Source organism: Rhinichthys klamathensis, unplaced genomic scaffold (genome assembly GCF_029890125.1).
Source record: "Rhinichthys klamathensis goyatoka isolate OS25496 unplaced genomic scaffold, OSU_Roscu_1.1 h1tg000141l_1, whole genome shotgun sequence".
Classification (NCBI taxonomy): domain Eukaryota; kingdom Metazoa; phylum Chordata; class Actinopteri; order Cypriniformes; family Leuciscidae; genus Rhinichthys; species Rhinichthys klamathensis.
In genome coordinates this window covers 287,371-307,329 of record NW_026606676.1, presented here as the reverse complement: position 1 = coordinate 307,329, position 19,959 = coordinate 287,371, and the positions used below count along the sequence as shown (strand labels likewise).

Here is a 19,959-nt window from a genome sequence, read left to right as displayed (position 1 = left end):
ACAGAAGTGAACTTTGAAGGCATTTGAGTCACAAATATGATCGTGTGGTCCTACAGTGAAGTAAGATGTAAGAGATGATAACCTGAAAGTCTGAAATGCATACCTTAGCCTGATGGAATCCACAAAGACATTTCTGTGGTCCACCAAAAAGTGTTGCCTGGCGAGGGACCTGCATTGGACATTTATCTATCTGTACAAATAAAGACCTCTAAGTTATGTTAAATCAGTTTTAGCATGTTTCTTTCATTAACTTTTGTCAGTACATACCCTCTGAAAGAGGTCAAACCATTTCTTCTGGCGAGGGGCAGGTCTGTTGCCAGCTTCCGAGGGCCAAACCCCTGTGCTGGCAAACCGCCGCAGACGGGACATCCACTCATCGTCCCCCATGGCCTTGTGTGACTTTTTAGACATCTCTGTAACATTTGAAACATGTTTAGTCTTTTTAGCTAAAACATAAATTACATTTACGTATTACTAACACTTGACTACTTATTACTGTATTTGATACAGTACTACTATAATTAAACACTAAACAATAACACACCAGAATCATGATTGATAATGACATTTTTAAACACACCTTAAAGGACACTGAAAGCTAAAAATCCCCGAATGTATTATTGTTGTTTATGTAGTTCATCATTGGAGACAATAACATGAGAAGTGCTGCAATATACTACATCAAGATTGATAATGACACTAAAGAACTTTATGCATCATAAATTACATTTTAAAATGCAAATTAAAATATGTTGTTGTTAATGTAGTAGAATGTAGTTTATCAAAAAATTGTGTAATATGAAAAGTGCTGAACCTATAGATCATAACATTAAAAAAGTCCCTTAATGCAGCATAACATACGAGAAAAAGTTATATGAAATATGTAGCTGATGTTAATGTAACATAGTTCATCAAAACATTAACATAAGAAATGCTGCAGGTTGCCAGCAGATCAAGATCGCGATAAATCATAACAATAAACACCTTAATGGATCACATAAAATAAAATACGAGAATAAAAAATGAAATATGTATTAGTATATTGTATTAGTATATTGTTGTTAATGTAGTTTATCTTACTTGTTGACATTCGATGTATGAACGGCCTCTTACCAAGGAACAGGCACCTCGGGGATTTAACAGCACTTTCTCCATAAAGTGTTCCTGCTTTGTCAGCTTAAAATGTGTGGCATCAAATGATGAAGACCACAATTTGTAAAGGGGCAAGAGAGATGGGCTGCTCCTGGCAAGCTAGGAACACTGACATTGAAAGAGTGTTCTTTTTTTCATGGCCGGTTGCTAACTCTAAGGTGGTTTGGACAAACAAGTAATTGGTACACAATGAGTAGGTTTCTGTTTCACTATGCTAAGAGAGAGCAAATCCGACATTTCAAAACACTAAAATGCAAGATTCTCCACAAAATAGAATGCAGCAACTCTTGAGCTGCACACTGTGAAGGCCTTGGAGTTATCGGGGATGCCAAAGCCATTGCTCCGATTGCCTGAATAGAATGGCCAAAATCACAGATGATCTGAGCCTTTTGAAACGGTGCTCATTTCAAGCTTGAAAAGAGATGTGGGTTGCCCATTTTAAGTGCTGCATATGAAGTAAGAGAAAAATCCAGATTGTACACAGCTTCTGGACGTCACAATTCCTGTCACAACCAGACAAAGTGACAAGGATCAACGTAGTCGGCAGCGTTCGAACCTGCGCGGGGAGACCCCAATGGATTTCAAGTCCATCGCCTTAACCTCTCGGCCACGACTACTCCTGCCTGTGGGTCACATGCTATTTTTTTTCTGGATGTGAGCAACAGAGGACACTGGGGCCAACCATCAATGCAAATGCGAGCAGCAGAGGATGCACTCGGCTAAAATACTGTGATGGCAAAAAGGAGTTCAACGACGTCTTCACCTACACGAAAAGAGTGTCGTGATCCGGATTTGGACTGGGGATGCTGCGGGCACAACACAAAGTACTAAACAACTTAACAGAGAAAGCAATCCACTCACTCAGGCTTGCACACGACCGCTTAGAAGTGACTGAACATACATAGTCGACAGCAAGCTTCAGCTCGTTTCTCTAAAGTCCCCCACCACTGCTTGCTGAGACAGCAACCAAGCATTACAGAAGGCAAAACAACACCAAATGCTGGGAAATAACACATCGCCACATCTTTTCTTGAAGAGGAAGCCCACCTTCCTCAAAGGCTGGTAAGAGGACAGCAAGTGATTAGGGGAGGTCTGCAACAAAGTGACAGACCTTCGCCCGAACAGGGACTTGAACCCTGGACCCTCAGATTAAAAGTCTGATGCTCTACCGACTCAGCCAAAGCTGGGGAACAATAGTCTATTTGAGGAAGGGGAGAAGGAAAAAGAAGGGGAAGAAGGAAAAAGAGGGAAAAGAGAAGGAAAAATGAGAAAAATTTAAGAAAAAATTAGAGGAAAGGGAAAAAGTAAACCCACCTTTCACACTTCTTTGTAATTTTTGGTAGATTGGCATTCATATAATAAAATATTCTCTTTTTGATGTATTTTACGGGGCAAATCACTGACGTGAATGACGCCGGTTCGAGTCCCACCTGGGACAAGGTTTAAATCATCCAATAGTCTACAAAGAATGCTGATTGTGAAGGAAAATAAATAATTTGTCACCAAGGTTAATTTCTTTGTGATTTGATACTGATATTTCAATGGAAACTGCATAAAATGTAAGCATTCTTTTCTTAATGTATGAACATCTATATTTATACATTGCATATGCTTTCATGCCTTAACACTTATTTTATTAAAAAAGTGTTTGTATCATACATGCTTTTATTTATTATTTACCCATATGAATATGGAGTTCCTTGAAATGTGCTATACATATGAGATATATAGGCCTATAATAATAATAATAATTAAAAACAATGTTTTGACTCAGGCTCACTGAATGATTACTGAACAACGAGAAACTCTTTTATGAACAATAAAATGTTTTTATTTTTTAACAATAAAATATAACATTAAACTATGCACATATTAATAAAGAGTATATATATATAAAATGACAAAAAGAACCACCCACCTAATAATGATAATAATAACAATAATAGATACATAATAACAGTAGTAAACACAAAAATAGAAACACTACGAGTATTTAAAAAATATATATAAAAACATATCAAATAATTAAAATAAAAGTCCCTGAGTGGGGTCGAACCCCCAACCTAATAATAAATAACAAATATAATAGTAATAAACACACAAAGATAGAAACTTTATAAAACTATATACATAGTGGTGAGTATATATATATATATATATATATATATATATATATATATATATATAAATAACTATTAACTATTTCTTTTTTTTTACTTTTTCAAGCCACTGTTCTTTTGTAAGAGTCTCTGTGACAGGGCAGTAGATAGTCCCTCTAAACTGGCTGTGCCCGGTCGCTGCAGTCCTAAACTGCCCACACTTCCTGCAGGTATTTGCCTCAACCTTTCTGTGGTATGGACGAGGGACGGTGGGTTGAGATTGACTGACCGTGGCAGGAGGTGGAAGGACAAAACTGGGAGTGGCTGGGGCTATAGGAAGAGGGCTTTGGGGGACAACAAACAGTGTGAAGGTAGGGGTAGTGTGGGAGGCAAGAGGGACAGTCGGGCTGGGGCTGGGAAGGACAGGTTCTGGTTGAAGGTTGCCAACAGGCCGAGGAATTATTGGCCTCAGGGTTGTCAGCTTGGGTACGACTGCCTCAGTTGTATAGCTAGTGATGCGCCTTTTTAATCTAGCTTGCCCAGCTGTGGTTTGTGGCAGTTTGTAAATATGTTGCTCTCCCTGGACCTGGGGAGGAGCAACAGCACGGACACAGGCAGGTGGGAGAGCCTCAGCAGCAACACCAAGAGGGTCAGGCAGATCGATCCCCTGAAGCAGAAGATTCTGATCTTGCTTCTTAACCCTGCCGTTGTGCCACTGAACCAGAGTGGTCTGATTCACCTCCACCAGCTGGAGAGTAGTGTCCTGCATGATGGCACCATTAGACAGGATCAGCTGCCGGATCTTTCGGTAATCTTGTAAAACGAGAGACCAGCGACTCAGCGTCACCTTCTCTTTCTTCCTCGGACTTCGATGGATGCAACAGAGCCTGATGAAAATGGCCTCCACGAGACGACAGCAGTCTGGCCATTGGGCAGGTGAAGCTGTAGATGCCAAAACACTCCGTTTCAGGCTGTCCACTCCAGGGGTGAAAACAGCCTTCTTTTTTGGAGACCTGAACCTCCCTGTTGTCAGCCTGTCCTGGTGTCTGGCAGCAAACTTCACTCGCTGCTTATCATATTGAAGCAGGCTCTGCCACAAGCACACAATGTCATCAACCTGTAGAAGGACAGAAGTATAGAGGCATAGATGAGTTAAAAGGAAACTGGTAATTTCGCACAGATAGTTCAGTAACACTGTTTTTACAGTCACATTGTGTTCTGTGTTCAAAATGCATTCAAAATGTTTGCATACCTGCTGCCTGCTCAGTGTTAACCCTGTGCTTGTCCTCAGCTCTACCAAATACTCAGCCAGTCTGTCCACCCGGTCCATTCCTGGAATGTTTTGGTCATCCACAGCCTAAAACAGTATCATTTTAAATGGTAAAGAAATAAAGAGATTAGTGAAATTACATCTTAATGGTAATATTAATCAGTTTGTTGAATAACAAATTAATTTGCTCGTGGCAAGTTCCTATTGTGAAATTTACATACCAAAAGCTCTTCAGGCACCTGAGTGGGGGAACCTGGTGCATACTGGACTATGGATGTAGTTGGCTGAGAGGAGAAGACGGCAGCAGCTGGCTGGGAGAAGGCATACTGGGATGAGGCAGCAGCCGACAGGGATGAGGGAGCAGCAGACTGGGAGAAGGCATACTGGGATGAGGCAGCAGCCGACAGGGATGAGGGAGCAGCAGACTGGGAGAAGGCATACTGGGATGAGGCAGCAGCCGACAGGGATGAGGGAGCAGCAGACTGGGAGAAGGCATACTGGGATGAGGCAGCAGCCGACAGGGATGAGGGAGCAGCAGACTGGGAGAAGGCATACTGGGATGAGGCAGCAGCCGACAGGGATGAGGGAGCAGCAGACTGGGAGAAGGCAGACTGGGATGAGGCAGCAGCCGACAGTGATGAGGCACCAGCAGACTGGGATGAAGGAGCAGCAGACTGGGAGAAGGCAGACTGGGATGAGGCAGCATCAAACAGGGATGAGGGAGCAGCAGACTGGGAGAAGGCAGACTGGGATGAGGCAGCAGCCGACAGTGATGAGGAAGCAGCAGACTGGGATGAAGGAGCAGCAGACTGGGAGAAGGCAGACTGGGATGAGGCAGCAGCAAACAGGGATGAGGGAGCAGCAGACTGGGAGAAGGCAGACTGGGATGAGGCAGCAGCAAACAGGGATGAAGGAGCAGCAGACTGGGAGAAGGCAGACTGGGATGAGGCAGCAGCAGACTGGGATGAAGGAGCAGCAGACAGGGATGAGGCAGCAGCAGTCTGAGATGAAGGAGCAGCAGACTGGGATGAGGCAGCAGCAGACTGGGATGAGGGATGAACAGGCTGAATTGTAGGTGGGTTATAGTTAGCTTCATCTTCGAGGAAACTCAGTGTAGGGTCCTCATTGATGTCCTCCTCAAACCCTTCATCCTGCTCATCTACATTTACTTCCTCCAGCAGCTGGTCTGTCTGCTCATTGTCAGCATCCATTGACTGAAGTGGCTGCCCTGTCTGACTAAGTAAATAGTCCACTCCAATTAGCTCCCCTAAAAAACAAAATGCAGTGTGTTAAACATATAGCCCTATCATTAGCAAAGAACCATGTGCTGTAAAATGTACTGTGAGAGTCTTACCGGTGTACTGTGCAGGAGGTTGGAAGGTGGGCACAAGCTTCTCTCCAAAAACATTTAGACTGTTGGTGTTGATGCTTTGCACCACCTGCCCTGCGTAGGTGAGAAGAGGGGAGGATTTTGTGGAAATTGATGCTACTGCCCGGTCTTGGTTCCACCTGTTCAGGCCTTCCAGGAGATACAACTGAAAATTCAGTGTGTTAGCACTGGTTCCTGTAAAGAAGTGAACAATGAAAATTATGAAACTGGGATAATGAGTTCCTTCAGAAAATATAAAGTGATATTACATGTTCTATTGTGTTGAAAATGTACTTTACTGCAAACACAATCTGCCACAAACCTGGAATGAACCTGTTTAAGTGGCAGTGGAAAGACTCAAGGGAGGTCGAGCCCCTAGCACATCTGTACTTCGTGAGAACTAATTCTCCCTTGGTGGTGGTGGTGCCCGTCACAGTGTAGAGAAACACACCTGGTGGATCCTGGATGCACTTAACATGCCTCATCTGAACACGCCAGATGTGCTCTATCCTCACTGTGTCCAGCAAAGGAACCCCCATCATATCTCTCCCCTTATCCCCCTTCAGTTCCTGCAGAAGCCTGTCAAGGTAGCGGGTTGTGGACTCCACCCCACGAGTCCTCCGACGGCAATAGAGCGCCAGCTCTTTTTTGGTGATGCGTCGGTCCACAAGGGTATCTGTGATGACAGGCACACCTTCCTCCTGCAGTTGCTCTCTCTTTGCCCGCCGCAACAAAGCCACATCATCTGGGTCCCATTCAAAAATGCACGCAGAGAGACGTGACATGAAGACTGGGTAGAGAGGATGAGCATCAGTGGTGCACCCCACTGCCAGTCGACGCATGAAGTGCCAGATGTCCAGCCTGATATTGAGGTCAGGCCATCCTCCAAATCTGGCCTGTAGCTTGCTCTGCCCCTTCTCTATGCAGCAGCCACAGTCCACGTACAGCAGCAGTGGTGGAGCCACGGCCGCCTGGCTGTACCTGTTTATCAGTCCGGAGACCATGGTGTCCAGTGCTGGACCTTCCTGAGCAGTCAAGACACTAATAAGAATTTGTCCTGTCTCATTGCCAACAGAAGTCACCCACTGTGCTGTTCCCCTGGCTGTGCCTGCCAACTTCTTTGTGATCTAAAATCAACCAAATTAAAAATATTAATAAAGCATAACACAAATCATTTTCAAACTTCACAACAGTTAAAACATGTAATACAGTAATAAAACACACAGTAATAATGTCAAACAATTACCTGTTTTGTTGAGTCCATTTTCAAAATGGTCCCAAACGTGGAGGTTATGCTTGCCTTGATGTGGTCTATGCGACTGATAATGTCCCTCCCATAAACTGACAGCAGCCACTTGCTAGTAGGGACATCAATGGGCTCTGGAGGCTTTTGGCACATGACAGGTAAGAGGCTGGGGCGGTTGATAAATCCAGCACACTCCTCCATATAGTGCGCCAAGCGGTCAAGCCACTCCTCCCCATGGTTCTCCCTCAGCTGTTTGACAAGTCTTGTGGGACTGTTGCCCAGCGTCCGTTCCCTCAGCATGCGTATGACACGAATGTCACAAGCATACCTTTGTGTAAAAGAGAAGATTTGCTTATGTAATTTATTTTATGCAAAATAAAAAAGACTTATATTTTGCATTTACTTTATATTATACATTTCTGCTTCAGAAAATAAATGATTAATTTTGAAATATGAATGTCTTTATTATAAACACATTACAAAATTCTGTACAAGGCGTGTAGATTGTAACTCACTTCTGTGTCAAAATCAGACGGAACAGTCTTCTATGGGGCACGTCGAGCTGGTCCAGGACAGTCTGACTGGTAGACAGGTAATTCAGGCAACACACAGTACACCTGAGAGTCTCTGTTACCATAAGGTAGTACCTGTCGATGTCCAGGACCTTCCGTGCTCTCTTGTGGAGGCCATAGCCAGTCAGTTGCTTCCCACATGCAGGACAGAACAGTCTGAACTTCCACAAGTGGTAGGGCATCCATACCAGAAGCCTGTGATTAAAAAAGCGATCTGGAGATGGAGCCTGGTGGTAGATGAGGGAAGGGACGGGTGGCTCATACCAGAGCTTCAAGTCTGTCCGAAGTCTGCCAGAGTGAAAGATCGCAGAAGCAATCCACCTCTGATCCTGTGAGGGGATTGTCTGCCTCATTTTAGTGGGCAGCCAAAATTGATCTGGCTCGGATGCAGGAGCAGGTCCGGGCATAGACGGGGCAACATGCTCCTCCTAATTCAAAAGCAATGAAAGATTAGAGATGTAATATTAAAACATTGTTTCTCTCAAGTAATTCTACAAGGGGGCATTAGGGGACATTTCATGTCCATTTATGATAATTAGCCTATATTTTTTTCTAACAAAATTATCTTTAAGGTATATTTATTATAAAAAAAATAAGTTCCTGTCCTTAGTGACTGTGCTGTGAATATCACATGGATATCTGCAAAAAAACTGGTTCTCAAATTTTTTTTTTTTAAATCACTGTATACACGGCTGAATGGAAAAAATTAAAACTCGGATACATGTTTTACTTGAAGTTTAACATTCAATTTGTATGTAACGGTTGACAAATTCACCAGGGAAAAATTCCTTGTAATATCAAGATGGTGTTTAATGATTATGCTTGGTAACTTGCAGATATGTTAAGACAAATATATAAACTGAAACCAACAGCAATTTTTGTAATGTACCCCCCAATTTTTAGAATAAGCCACATGTACATGTACTTCACACACAGGAAATAAGAGATGCCACAAAAAATGATGGGCACTCACCAAGGATGTAAGAGTCGGACTAGCTGCAGAAGGAGGTCTAGCTTCAGGGGACGGACTGGTTGAAGGAGATCTGGCTTCAGGAGACGGACTGGTTGAAGGAGGTCTGGCTGCAGAAGGAGGTCTGGCTGCATAAGGAGGTCTGGCTGCAGGAGACGGACTGGTTGAAGGAGGTCTGGCTGCAGGAGACGGACTGGTTGAAGGAGGTCTGACTGCAGAAGGAGGTCTGGCTGCAGGAGACGGACTGGTTGAAGGAGGTCTGACTGCAGAAGGAGGTCTGGCTGCAAAAGGAGGTCTGGCTGCAAAAGGAGGTCTGGCTGCAGGAGACGGACTGGTTGAAGGAGGTCTGGCTGCAAAAGGAGGTCTGGCTGCAAAAGGAGGTCTGGCAACAGGAGAAGCACTGGCTGCCGGTTGAATCGTTGAAGGAGGCGGACTTGGACTACCAGGCTGTAAAGATACATATTGTACATTATCAACAAACATAATAATGATGGTGATGAAACATATTAAGGTCTTTTTAAATTACCTGAATCCGCCTTTGAACATTTAGGTTGGGTTTGGCTGCTGAACTAATGGATCCTCCAAATCGTGGCTTTGTAAACTAAAAGAGGGAGATTATTGAACAGATTGACATTCAAGTAATATCATACATGCATTGGAAATTTGAAGATATGAATTCCCTATTGAAGAATACACAAATAATCTTCCAGCCTACCAGTAAAAGGCATTGGGAAAATCCGGAGATCATTGCTTGTGGAGGAGGTAATCTACTCACATATTAAAATAATGTGTTACCATTGATAAGTTAAGTGTAGGCCGTGTAAAGGTCGGGGCTGAGGTAGAGGTAGAGGTTGGGACAGCGGTAGGAGTGGATGCAGGCGGAGCACTTGTGGCCTGGTAAAAGAACAATTAAGAATGAGGAAAACAGGTTTTATTCATTTATCATTCATGGTACATTTTACAGATCTAATTAAGCAAAGGCATGCCAAAATCTAACATTCACAGACATTTATACATTTAATCAGGACAATCCATCTCTGTACACCAGCAAGAGTCTGAGAGCAGCAAGGAGAAGCTGTGTATAAAACCTGAATAAAACCTGTGCTTCGTAATCTGTGGATAAGTCTATTTTGATATTTGGAGAAATAGACACAGTGGGCACAAATTAATAATTTTCAGATTATATATATTTTATTTATTTACAATTATACACTAATTAATCTAGCCTAACTGCAAATTAGAGCTGAAATTGTAATTGACTGTCTAATTCTAAGCTGCAAAAAAAATATATATATATATATATAAATAACATAACATAAATATTATTGATATAGGTAATGTTAATGGACTGCTGACACATCAACTTTGTTTGAGGTAAGATTTAACAGCTTTATACAAAATATTTTTTTGAATAAATGAGCAAAAACCAAAGCCTTTCAAAAGTTATCTCTGATTTAAAAAAAAGTATCTCTTCCTATTTAATTGCTGGAGGAGCTATGGGACTAGATATAGCCAACATTGTTATCCACAGTAAAAGGTGTAAACAGCAGTATCACTTTATCAAACTTTATAAATAAAAAGCTACATTTCAAAGACTATTGCTGCATCTCACAGAAGTGAACTTTGAAGGCATTTGAGTCACAAATATGATCGTGTGGTCCTACAGTGAAGTAAGATGTAAGAGATGATAACCTGAAAGTCTGAAATGCATACCTTAGCCTGATGGAATCCACAAAGACATTTCTGTGGTCCACCAAAAAGTGTTGCCTGGCGAGGGACCTGCATTGGACATTTATCTATCTGTACAAATAAAGACCTCTAAGTTATGTTAAATCAGTTTTAGCATGTTTCTTTCATTAACTTTTGTCAGTACATACCCTCTGAAAGAGGTCAAACCATTTCTTCTGGCGAGGGGCAGGTCTGTTGCCAGCTTCCGAGGGCCAAACCCCTGTGCTGGCAAACCGCCGCAGACGGGACATCCACTCATCGTCCCCCATGGCCTTGTGTGACTTTTTAGACATCTCTGTAACATTTGAAACATGTTTAGTCTTTTTAGCTAAAACATAAATTACATTTACGTATTACTAACACTTGACTACTTATTACTGTATTTGATACAGTACTACTATAATTAAACACTAAACAATAACACACCAGAATCATGATTGATAATGACATTTTTAAACACACCTTAAAGGACACTGAAAGCTAAAAATCCCCGAATGTATTATTGTTGTTTATGTAGTTCATCATTGGAGACAATAACATGAGAAGTGCTGCAATATACTACATCAAGATTGATAATGACACTAAAGAACTTTATGCATCATAAATTACATTTTAAAATGCAAATTAAAATATGTTGTTGTTAATGTAGTAGAATGTAGTTTATCAAAAAATTGTGTAATATGAAAAGTGCTGAACCTATAGATCATAACATTAAAAAAGTCCCTTAATGCAGCATAACATACGAGAAAAAGTTATATGAAATATGTAGCTGATGTTAATGTAACATAGTTCATCAAAACATTAACATAAGAAATGCTGCAGGTTGCCAGCAGATCAAGATCGCGATAAATCATAACAATAAACACCTTAATGGATCACATAAAATAAAATACGAGAATAAAAAATGAAATATGTATTAGTATATTGTATTAGTATATTGTTGTTAATGTAGTTTATCTTACTTGTTGACATTCGATGTATGAACGGCTGCAGTACTTCGGCGCGGGTACACCTGAGAATATAAAAAGAAGACGTCTCTCCACGGCGCCTGAAAGATGAAGATCCGACGCATGATTGGCCAAAGAATCCTCTCAAAGATGAAGCCAGAGAACGCCATTCGCTCAGCAAAGATGGAGATCCGAAGCGTGATTGGTCGAGAAAGATGAATCCCGATAACGCCATTCGCCAAGCAAAGATGAAGATACGATGCGTGACTGGCCGAGGAACTCTGACAAAGATGAAGTCCGAGAACGCCAATTCGCTCAACAAAATGGAGTTGCTCGCGCTTGATTGGCTGTGTGAAACAGACGAACGGCTGTCAGGTACCGCCATCCGGGCTCTTACCAAGGAACAGGCACCTCGGGGATTTAACAGCACTTTCTCCATAAAGTGTTCCTGCTTTGTCAGCTTAAAATGTGTGGCATCAAATGATGAAGACCACAATTTGTAAAGGGGCAAGAGAGATGGGCTGCTCCTGGCAAGCTAGGAACACTGACATTGAAAGAGTGTTCTTTTTTTCATGGCCGGTTGCTAACTCTAAGGTGGTTTGGACAAACAAGTAATTGGTACACAATGAGTAGGTTTCTGTTTCACTATGCTAAGAGAGAGCAAATCCGACATTTCAAAACACTAATATGCAAGATTCTCCACAAAATAGAATGCAGCAACTCTTGAGCTGCACACTGTGAAGGCCTTGGAGTTATCGGGGATGCCAAAGCCATTGCTCCGATTGCCTGAATAGAATGGCCAAAATCACAGATGATCTGAGCCTTTTGAAACGGTGCTCATTTCAAGCTTGAAAAGAGATGTGGGTTGCCCATTTTAAGTGCTGCATATGAAGTAAGAGAAAAATCCAGATTGTACATAGCTTCTGGATGTCACAATTCCTGTCGCAACCAGACAAAGTGACAAGGATCAACGTAGTCGGCAGGGTTCGAACCTGCGCGGGGAGACCCCAATGGATTTCAAGTCCATCGCCTTAACCTCTCGGCCACGACTACTCCTGCCTGTGGGTCACATGCTATTTTTTTTCTGGATGTGAGCAACAGAGGACACTGGGGCCAACCATCAATGCAAATGCGAGCAGCAGAGGATGCACTCGGCTAAAATACTGTGATGGCAAAAAGGAGTTCAACGACGTCTTCACCTACACGAAAAGAGTGTCGTGATCCGGATTTGGACTGGGGATGCTGCGGGCACAACACAAAGTACTAAACAACTTAACAGAGAAAGCAATCCACTCACTCAGGCCTGCACACGACCGCTTAGAAGTGACTGAACATACATAGTCGACAGCAAGCTTCAGCTCGTTTCTCTAAAGTCCCCCACCACTGCTTGCTGAGACAGCAACAGAAGGCAAAACAACACCAAATGCTGGGAAATAACACATCGCCACATCTTTTCTTGAAGAGGAAGCCCACCTTCCTCAAAGGCTGGTAAGAGGACAGCAAGTGATTAGGGGAGGTCTGCAACAAAGTGACAGACCTTCGCCCGAACAGGGACTTGAACCCTGGACCCTCAGATTAAAAGTCTGATGCTCTACCGACTGAGCTATCCGGGCTCTTACCAAGGAACAGGCACCTCGGGGATTTAACAGCACTTTCTCCATAAAGTGTTCCTGCTTTGTCAGCTTAAAATTTGTGGCATCAAATGATGAAGACCACAATTTGTAAAGGGGCAAGAGAGATGGGCTGCTCCTGGCAAGCTAGGAACACTGACATTGAAAGAGTGTTCTTTTTTTCATGGCCGGTTGCTAACTCTAAGGTGGTTTGGACAAACAAGTAATTGGTACACAATGAGTAGGTTTCTGTTTCACTATGCTAAGAGAGAGCAAATCCGACATTTCAAAACACTAATATGCAAGATTCTCCACAAAATAGAATGCAGCAACTCTTGAGCTGCACACTGTGAAGGCCTTGGAGTTATCGGGGATGCCAAAGCCATTGCTCCGATTGCCTGAATAGAATGGCCAAAATCACAGATGATCTGAGCCTTTTGAAACGGTGCTCATTTCAAGCTTGAAAAGAGATGTGGGTTGCCCATTTTAAGTGCTGCATATGAAGTAAGAGAAAAATCCAGATTGTACACAGCTTCTGGATGTCACAATCAGACAAAGTGACAAGGATCAACGTAGTCGGCAGGGTTCGAACCTGCGCGGGGAGACCCCAATGGATTTCAAGTCCATCGCCTTAACCTCTCGGCCACGACTACTCCTGCCTGTGGGTCACATGCTATTTTTTTTCTGGATGTGAGCAACAGAGGACACTGGGGCCAACCATCAATGCAAATGCGAGCAGCAGAGGATGCACTCGGCTAAAATACTGTGATGGCAAAAAGGAGTTCAACGACGTCTTCACCTACACGAAAAGAGTGTCGTGATCCGGATTTGGACTGGGGATGCTGCGGGCACAACACAAAGTACTAAACAACTTAACAGAGAAAGCAATCCACTCACTCAGGCCTGCACACGACCGCTTAGAAGTGACTGAACATGCATAGTCGACAGCAAGCTTCAGCTCGTTTCTCTAAAGTCCCCCACCACTGCTTGCTGAGACAGCAACCAAGCATTACAGAAGGCAAAACAACACCAAATGCTGGGAAATAACACATCGCCACATCTTTTCTTGAAGAGGAAGCCCACCTTCCTCAAAGGCTGGTAAGAGGACAGCAAGTGATTAGGGGAGGTCTGCAACAAAGTGACAGACCTTCGCCCGAACAGGGACTTGAACCCTGGACCCTCAGATTAAAAGTCTGATGCTCTACCGACTGAGCTATCCTGGCTCTTACCAAAGACAGGCACCTCGGGGATTTAACAGCACTTTCTCCATAAAGTGTTCCTGCTTTGTCAGCTTAAAATGTGTGGCATCAAATGATGAAGACCACAATTTGTAAAGGGGCAAGAGAGATGGGCTGCTCCTGGCAAGCTAGGAACACTGACATTGAAAGAGTGTTCTTTTTTCCATGGCCGGTTGCTAACTCCAAGGTGGTTTGGACAAACAAGTAATTGGTGCACAATGAGTAGGTTTCTGTTTCACTATGCTAAGAGAGAGCAAATCAGACATTTCAAAACACTAATATGCAAGATTCTCCACAAAATAGAATGCAGCAACTCTTGAGCTGCACACTGTGAAGGCCTTGGAGTTATCGGGGATGCCAAAGCCATTGCTCCGATTGCCTGAATAGAATGGCCAAAATCACAGATGATCTGGGCCTTTTGAAACGGTGCTCACTTCAGGCTTGAACAGAGATGTGGGTTTCCTAAAATACGTGCTGCATATGAAGTTAAAGAAAAAAGCAGCTCGTACTCAGCTCCTGTCGCAAACAGACAAAGTGACGAGGATCAACGTAGTCGGCAGGGTTCGAACCTGCGCGGGGAGACCCCAATGGATTTCAAGTCCATCGCCTTAACCTCTCGGCCACAACTACTCCTGCCTGTGGGTCACATGCTATTTTTTTTCTGGATGTGAGCAACAGAGGACACTGGGGCCAACCAACCATGCAAATGCGAGCAGCAGAGGATGCACTCGGCTAAAATACTGTGATGGCAAAAAGGAGTTCAACGACGTCTTCACCTACACGAAAAGAGTGTCGTGATCCGGATTTGGACTGGGGATGCTGCGGGCACAACACAAAGTACTAAACAACTTAACAGAGAAAGCAATCCACTCACTCAGGCCTGCACACGACCGCTTAGAAGTGACTGAACATACATAGTCGACAGCAAGCTTCAGCTCGTTTCTCTAAAGTCCCCCACCACTGCTTGCTGAGACAGCAACCAAGCATTACAGAAGGCAAAACAACACCAAATGCTGGGAAATAACACATCGCCACATCTTTTCTTGAAGAGGAAGCCCATCTTCCTCAAAGGCTGGTAAGAGGACAGCAAGTGATTAGGGGAGGTCTGCAACAAAGTGACAGACCTTCGCCCGAACAGGGACTTGAACCCTGGACCCTCAGATTAAAAGTCTGATGCTCTACCGACTGAGCTATCCGGGCTCTTACCAAGGAAAAGGCACCTCGGGGATTTAACAGGACTTTCTCCATAACGTGTTCCTGCTTTGTCAGCTTAAAATTTGTGGCATCAAATGATGAAGACCACAATTTGTAAAGGGGCAAGAGAGATGGGCTGCTCCTGGCAAGCTAGGAACACTGACATTGAAAGAGTGTTCTTTTTTTCATGGCCGGTTGCTAACTCTAAGGTGGTTTGGACAAACAAGTAATTGGTACACAATGAGTAGGTTTCTGTTTCACTATGCTAAGAGAGAGCAAATCCGACATTTCAAAACACTAATATGCAAGATTCTCCACAAAATAGAATGCAGCAACTCTTGAGCTGCACACTGTGAAGGCCTTGGAGTTATCGGGGATGCCAAAGCCATTGCTCCGATTGCCTGAATAGAATGGCCAAAATCACAGATGATCTGAGCCTTTTGAAACGGTGCTCATTTCAAGCTTGAAAAGAGATGTGGGTTGCCCATTTTAAGTGCTGCATATGAAGTAAGAGAAAAATCCAAATTGTACACAGCTTCTGGATGTCACAATTCCTGTCGCAACCGGACAAAGTGACGAGGATCCACGTAGTCGGCAGGGTTCGAACCTGCGCGGGGAGACCCCAATGGATTTCGAGTCCATCGCCTTAACCTCTCGGCCACGACTACTCCTGCCTGTGGGTCACATGCTATTTTTTTTTCTGGATGTGAGCAACTGAGAACACCGGGGCCAACCATCAATGCCAATGTGAGCAGCAGAGGATGCACTCGGCTAAAGTACTGTGATGGCAAAAAGGAGTTCAATGACAAGGAACAGGCACCTCGGGGATTTAACAGCACTTTCTCCATAAAGTGTTCCTGCTTTGTCAGCTTAAAATTTGTGGCATCAAATGATGAAGACCACAATTTGTAAAGGGGCAAGAGACATGGGCTGCTCCTGGCAAGCTAGGAACACTGACATTGAAAGAGTGTTCTTTTTTCCATGGCCGGTTGCTAACTCCAAGGTGGTTTGGACAAACAAGTAATTGGTGCACAATGAGTAGGTTTCTGTTTCACTATGCTAAGAGAGAGCAAATCCGACATTTCAAAACACTAATATGCAAGATTCTCCACAAAATAGAATGCAGCAACTCTTGAGCTGCACACTGTGAAGGCCTTGGAGTTATCGGGGATGCCAAAGCCATTGCTCCGATTGCCTGAATAGAATGGCCAAAATCACAGATGATCTGGGCCTTTTGAAACGGTGCTCACTTCAGGCTTGAACAGAGATGTGGGTTTCCTAAAATACGTGCTGCATATGAAGTTAAAGAAAAAAGCAGCTCGTACTCAGCTCCTGTCGCAAACAGACAAAGTGACGAGGATCCACGCAGTCGGCAGTGTTCGAACCTGCGCGGGGAGACCCCAATGGATTTCGAGTCCATCGCCTTAACCTCTCGGACACGACTACTCCTGCCTGTGGGTCACATGCTATTTTTTTTTCTGGATGTGAGCAACAGAGAACACCGGGGCCAACCATCAATGCCAATGTGAGCAGCAGAGGATGCACTCGGCTAAAGTACTGTGATGGCAAAAAGGAGTTCAATGACAAGGTACAGGCACCTCGGGGATTTAACAGCACTTTCTCCATAAAGTGTTCCTGCTTTGTCAGCTTAAAATTTGTGGCATCAAATGATGAAGACCACAATTTGTAAAGGGGCAAGAGAGATGGGCTGCTCCTGGCAAGCTAGGAACACTGACATTGAAAGAGTGTTCTTTTTTTCATGGCCGGTTGCTAACTCTAAGGTGGTTTGGACAAGCAAGTAATTGGTGCACAATGAGTAGGTTTCTGTTTCACTATGCTAAGAGAGAGCAAATCCGACATTTCAAAACACTAATATGCAAGATTCTCCACAAAATAGAATGCAGCAACTCTTGAGCTGCACACTGTGAAGGCCTTGGAGTTATCGGGGATGCCAAAGCCATTGCTCCGATTGCCTGAATAGAATGGCCAAAATCACAGATGATCTGGGCCTTTTGAAACGGTGCTCACTTCAGGCTTGAACAGAGATGTGGGTTTCCTTAAATACGTGCTGCATATGAAGTTAAAGAAAAAAGCAGCTCGTACTCAGCTCCTGTCGCAAACAGACAAAGTGACGAGGATCCACGTAGTCGGCAGGGTTCGAACCTGCGCGGGGAGACCCCAATGGATTTCGAGTCCATCGCCTTAACCTCTCAGCCACGACTACTCCTGCCTGTGGGTCACATGCTATTTTTTTTTATGGATGTGAGCAACAGAGAACAACGGGGCCAACCATCAATGCCAGTGTGAGCAGCAGAGGATGCACTCGGCTAAAGTACTGTGATGGCAAAAAGGAGTTCAATGACAAGGTACAGGCACCTCGGGGATTTAACAGCACTTTCTCCATAAAGTGTTCTTGCTTTGTCAGCTTAAAATTTGTGGCATCAAATGATGAAGACCACAATTTGTAAAGGGGCAAGAGAGATGGGCTGCTCCTGGCAAGCTAGGAACACTGACATTGAAAGAGTGTTCTTTTTTCCATGGCCGGTTGCTAACTCTAAGGTGGTTTGGACAAACAAGTAATTGGTACACAATGAGTAGGTTTCTGTTTCACTATGCTAAGAGAGAGCAAATCCGACATTTCAAAACACTAATATGCAAGATTCTCCACAAAATAGAATGCAGCAACTCTTGAGCTACACACTGTGAAGGCCTTGGAGTTATCGGGGATGCCAAAGCCATTGCTCCGATTGCCTGAACAGAATGGCCAAAATCACAGATGATCTGAGCCTTTTGAAACGGTGCTCATTTCAAGCTTGAAAAAAGATGTGGGTTGTCCATTTTAAGTGCTGCATATGAAGTAAGAGAAAAATCCAGATTGTACACAGCTTCTGGATGTCACAATTCCTGTCGCAACCAGACAAAGTGACGAGGATCAACGTAGTCGGCAGGGTTCGAACCTGCACGGGGAGACCCCAATGGATTTCAAGTCCATCGCCTTAACCTCTCGGCCACGACTACTCCTGCTTGTGGGTCACATGCTATTTTTTTTCTGGATGTGAGCAACAGAGGACACTGGGGCCAACCATCAATGCAAATGCGAGCAGCAGAGGATGCACTCGGCTAAAATACTGTGATGGCAAAAAGGAGTTCAACGACGTCTTCACCTACACGAAAAGAGTGTCGTGATCCGGATTTGGACTGGGGATGCTGCGGGCAAAACACAAAGTACTAAACAACTTAACAGAGAAAGCAATCCACTCACTCAGGCCTGCACACGACCGCTTAGAAGTGACTGAACATACATAGTCGACAGCAAGCTTCAGCTCGTTTCTCTAAAGTCCCCCACCACTGCTTGCTGAGACAGCAACCAAGCATTACAGAAGGCAAAACAACACCAAATGCTGGGAAATAACACATCGCCACATCTTTTCTTGAAGAGGAAGCCCATCTTCCTCAAAGGCTGGTAAGAGGACAGCAAGTGATTAGGGGAGGTCTGCAACAAAGTGACAGACCTTCGCCCGAACAGGGACTTGAACCCTGGACCCTCAGATTAAAAGTCTGATGCTCTACCGACTGAGCTATCCGGGCTCTTACCAAGTAAAAGGCACCTCGGGGATTTAACAGCACTTTCTCCATAAAGTGTTCCTGCTTTGTCAGCTTAAAATTTGTGGCATCAAATGATGAAGACCACAATTTGTAAAGGGGCAAGAGAGATGGGCTGCTCCTGGCAAGCTAGGAACACTGACATTGAAAGAGTGTTCTTTTTTTCATGGCCGGTTGCTGACTCTAAGGTGGTTTGGACAAGCAAGTAATTGGTACACAATGAGTAGGTTTCTGTTTCACTATGCTAAGAGAGAGCAAATCCGACATTTCAAAACACTAATATGCAAGATTCTCCACAAAATAGAATGCAGCAACTCTTGAGCTGCACACTGTGAAGGCCTTGGAGTTATCGGGGATGCCAAAGCCATTGCTCCGATTGCCTGAATAGAATGGCCAAAATCACAGATGATCTGAGCCTTTTGAAACGGTGCTCATTTCAAGCTTGAAAAGAGATGTGGGTTGCCCATTTTAAGTGCTGCATATGAAGTAAGAGAAAAATCCAAATTGTACACAGCTTCTGGATGTCACAATTCCTGTCGAAACCGGACAAAGTGACGAGGATCCACGTAGTCGGCAGGGTTCGAACCTGCGCGGGGAGACCCCAATGGATTTCGAGTCCATCGCCTTAACCTCTCGGCCACGACTACTCCTGCCTGTGGGTCACATGCTATTTTTTTTTCTGGATGTGAGCAACTGAGAACACCGGGGCCAACCATCAATGCCAATGTGAGCAGCAGAGGATGCACTCGGCTAAAGTACTGTGATGGCAAAAAGGAGTTCAATGACAAGGAACAGGCACCTCGGGGATTTAACAGCACTTTCTCCATAAAGTGTTCCTGCTTTGTCAGCTTGAAATTTGTGGCATCAAATGATGAAGACCACAATTTGTAAAGGGGCAAGAGACATGGGCTGCTCCTGGCAAGCTAGGAACACTGACATTGAAAGAGTGTTCTTTTTTCCA

At 43.9% G+C, this 19,959-nt stretch overlaps 2 protein-coding genes and 12 non-coding genes across 14 annotated transcripts; all 14 read right to left on the bottom strand.

Annotated features, from left to right (window-relative positions):
• Positions 1–1,687: 1,687 nt before the first annotated feature.
• Positions 1,688–1,769, bottom strand: trnas-uga (transfer RNA serine (anticodon UGA)). The gene has a single exon. It is a non-coding gene; the product is annotated as a tRNA-Ser (tRNA).
• A 1,582-nt stretch (positions 1,770–3,351) lies between these two features.
• Positions 3,352–4,609, bottom strand: LOC130090024 (uncharacterized). The gene is made up of 2 exons (XM_056257690.1): positions 4,504–4,609; positions 3,352–4,368 (listed from the first exon to the last, which is right to left on the bottom strand). Exons 1-2 carry the CDS (start codon positions 4,579–4,581, stop codon positions 3,352–3,354), a joined length of 1,095 nt encoding a protein of 364 aa, XP_056113665.1. The 5' UTR covers positions 4,582–4,609.
• Positions 4,610–4,700: 91 nt separating this feature from the next.
• Positions 4,701–9,161, bottom strand: LOC130090023 (uncharacterized). Its single transcript, XM_056257688.1, has 6 exons — positions 8,682–9,161; positions 7,652–8,136; positions 7,137–7,464; positions 6,213–7,017; positions 5,876–6,085; positions 4,701–5,788 (listed from the first exon to the last, which is right to left on the bottom strand). The coding sequence occupies exons 1-6, from the start codon at positions 9,159–9,161 to the stop codon at positions 4,701–4,703; spliced, it is 3,396 nt and encodes a 1,131-aa protein (XP_056113663.1).
• A 3,163-nt stretch (positions 9,162–12,324) lies between these two features.
• trnas-uga (transfer RNA serine (anticodon UGA)) lies at positions 12,325–12,406 on the bottom strand. Its single transcript has one exon. It is a non-coding gene; the product is annotated as a tRNA-Ser (tRNA).
• Positions 12,407–12,893: 487 nt separating this feature from the next.
• Positions 12,894–12,966, bottom strand: trnak-uuu (transfer RNA lysine (anticodon UUU)). The gene has a single exon. It is a non-coding gene; the product is annotated as a tRNA-Lys (tRNA).
• A 568-nt stretch (positions 12,967–13,534) lies between these two features.
• On the bottom strand, positions 13,535–13,616 carry trnas-uga (transfer RNA serine (anticodon UGA)). Its single transcript has one exon. It is a non-coding gene; the product is annotated as a tRNA-Ser (tRNA).
• A 1,133-nt stretch (positions 13,617–14,749) lies between these two features.
• On the bottom strand, positions 14,750–14,831 carry trnas-uga (transfer RNA serine (anticodon UGA)). Its single transcript has one exon. It is a non-coding gene; the product is annotated as a tRNA-Ser (tRNA).
• Positions 14,832–15,328: 497 nt separating this feature from the next.
• trnak-uuu (transfer RNA lysine (anticodon UUU)) lies at positions 15,329–15,401 on the bottom strand. Its single transcript has one exon. It is a non-coding gene; the product is annotated as a tRNA-Lys (tRNA).
• Positions 15,402–15,981: 580 nt separating this feature from the next.
• Positions 15,982–16,063, bottom strand: trnas-cga (transfer RNA serine (anticodon CGA)). The gene has a single exon. It is a non-coding gene; the product is annotated as a tRNA-Ser (tRNA).
• Positions 16,064–16,759: 696 nt separating this feature from the next.
• On the bottom strand, positions 16,760–16,841 carry trnas-cga (transfer RNA serine (anticodon CGA)). The gene has a single exon. It is a non-coding gene; the product is annotated as a tRNA-Ser (tRNA).
• Positions 16,842–17,537: 696 nt separating this feature from the next.
• Positions 17,538–17,619, bottom strand: trnas-cga (transfer RNA serine (anticodon CGA)). The gene has a single exon. It is a non-coding gene; the product is annotated as a tRNA-Ser (tRNA).
• A 712-nt stretch (positions 17,620–18,331) lies between these two features.
• On the bottom strand, positions 18,332–18,413 carry trnas-uga (transfer RNA serine (anticodon UGA)). The gene has a single exon. It is a non-coding gene; the product is annotated as a tRNA-Ser (tRNA).
• A 497-nt stretch (positions 18,414–18,910) lies between these two features.
• Positions 18,911–18,983, bottom strand: trnak-uuu (transfer RNA lysine (anticodon UUU)). Its single transcript has one exon. It is a non-coding gene; the product is annotated as a tRNA-Lys (tRNA).
• Positions 18,984–19,563: 580 nt separating this feature from the next.
• trnas-cga (transfer RNA serine (anticodon CGA)) lies at positions 19,564–19,645 on the bottom strand. Its single transcript has one exon. It is a non-coding gene; the product is annotated as a tRNA-Ser (tRNA).
• Between the last annotated feature and the right edge of the window lie 314 nt (positions 19,646–19,959).

What these genes read in the sequence shown, in the direction of transcription:
- LOC130090024 (XM_056257690.1), bottom strand. Translation starts at nt 4,581, where the DNA reads ATGGACCGGGTGGACAGACTGGCTGAGTATTTGGTAGAGCTGAGGACA. An exon ending in TAACACTGAGCAGGCAGCAG is followed by an intron (nt 4,369 to 4,503) that starts GTATGCAAACAT and finishes GTCCTTCTACAG; the next exon opens with GTTGATGACATTGTGTGCTT.
- LOC130090023 (XM_056257688.1), bottom strand. Translation starts at nt 9,161, where the DNA reads ATGTTTGTTGATAATGTACAATATGTATCTTTACAGCCTGGTAGTCCA. An exon ending in GTCCGACTCTTACATCCTTG is followed by an intron (nt 8,137 to 8,681) that starts GTGAGTGCCCAT and finishes CTTTTGAATTAG; the next exon opens with GAGGAGCATGTTGCCCCGTC. An exon ending in AAATGGACTCAACAAAACAG is followed by an intron (nt 7,018 to 7,136) that starts GTAATTGTTTGA and finishes GGTTGATTTTAG; the next exon opens with ATCACAAAGAAGTTGGCAGG.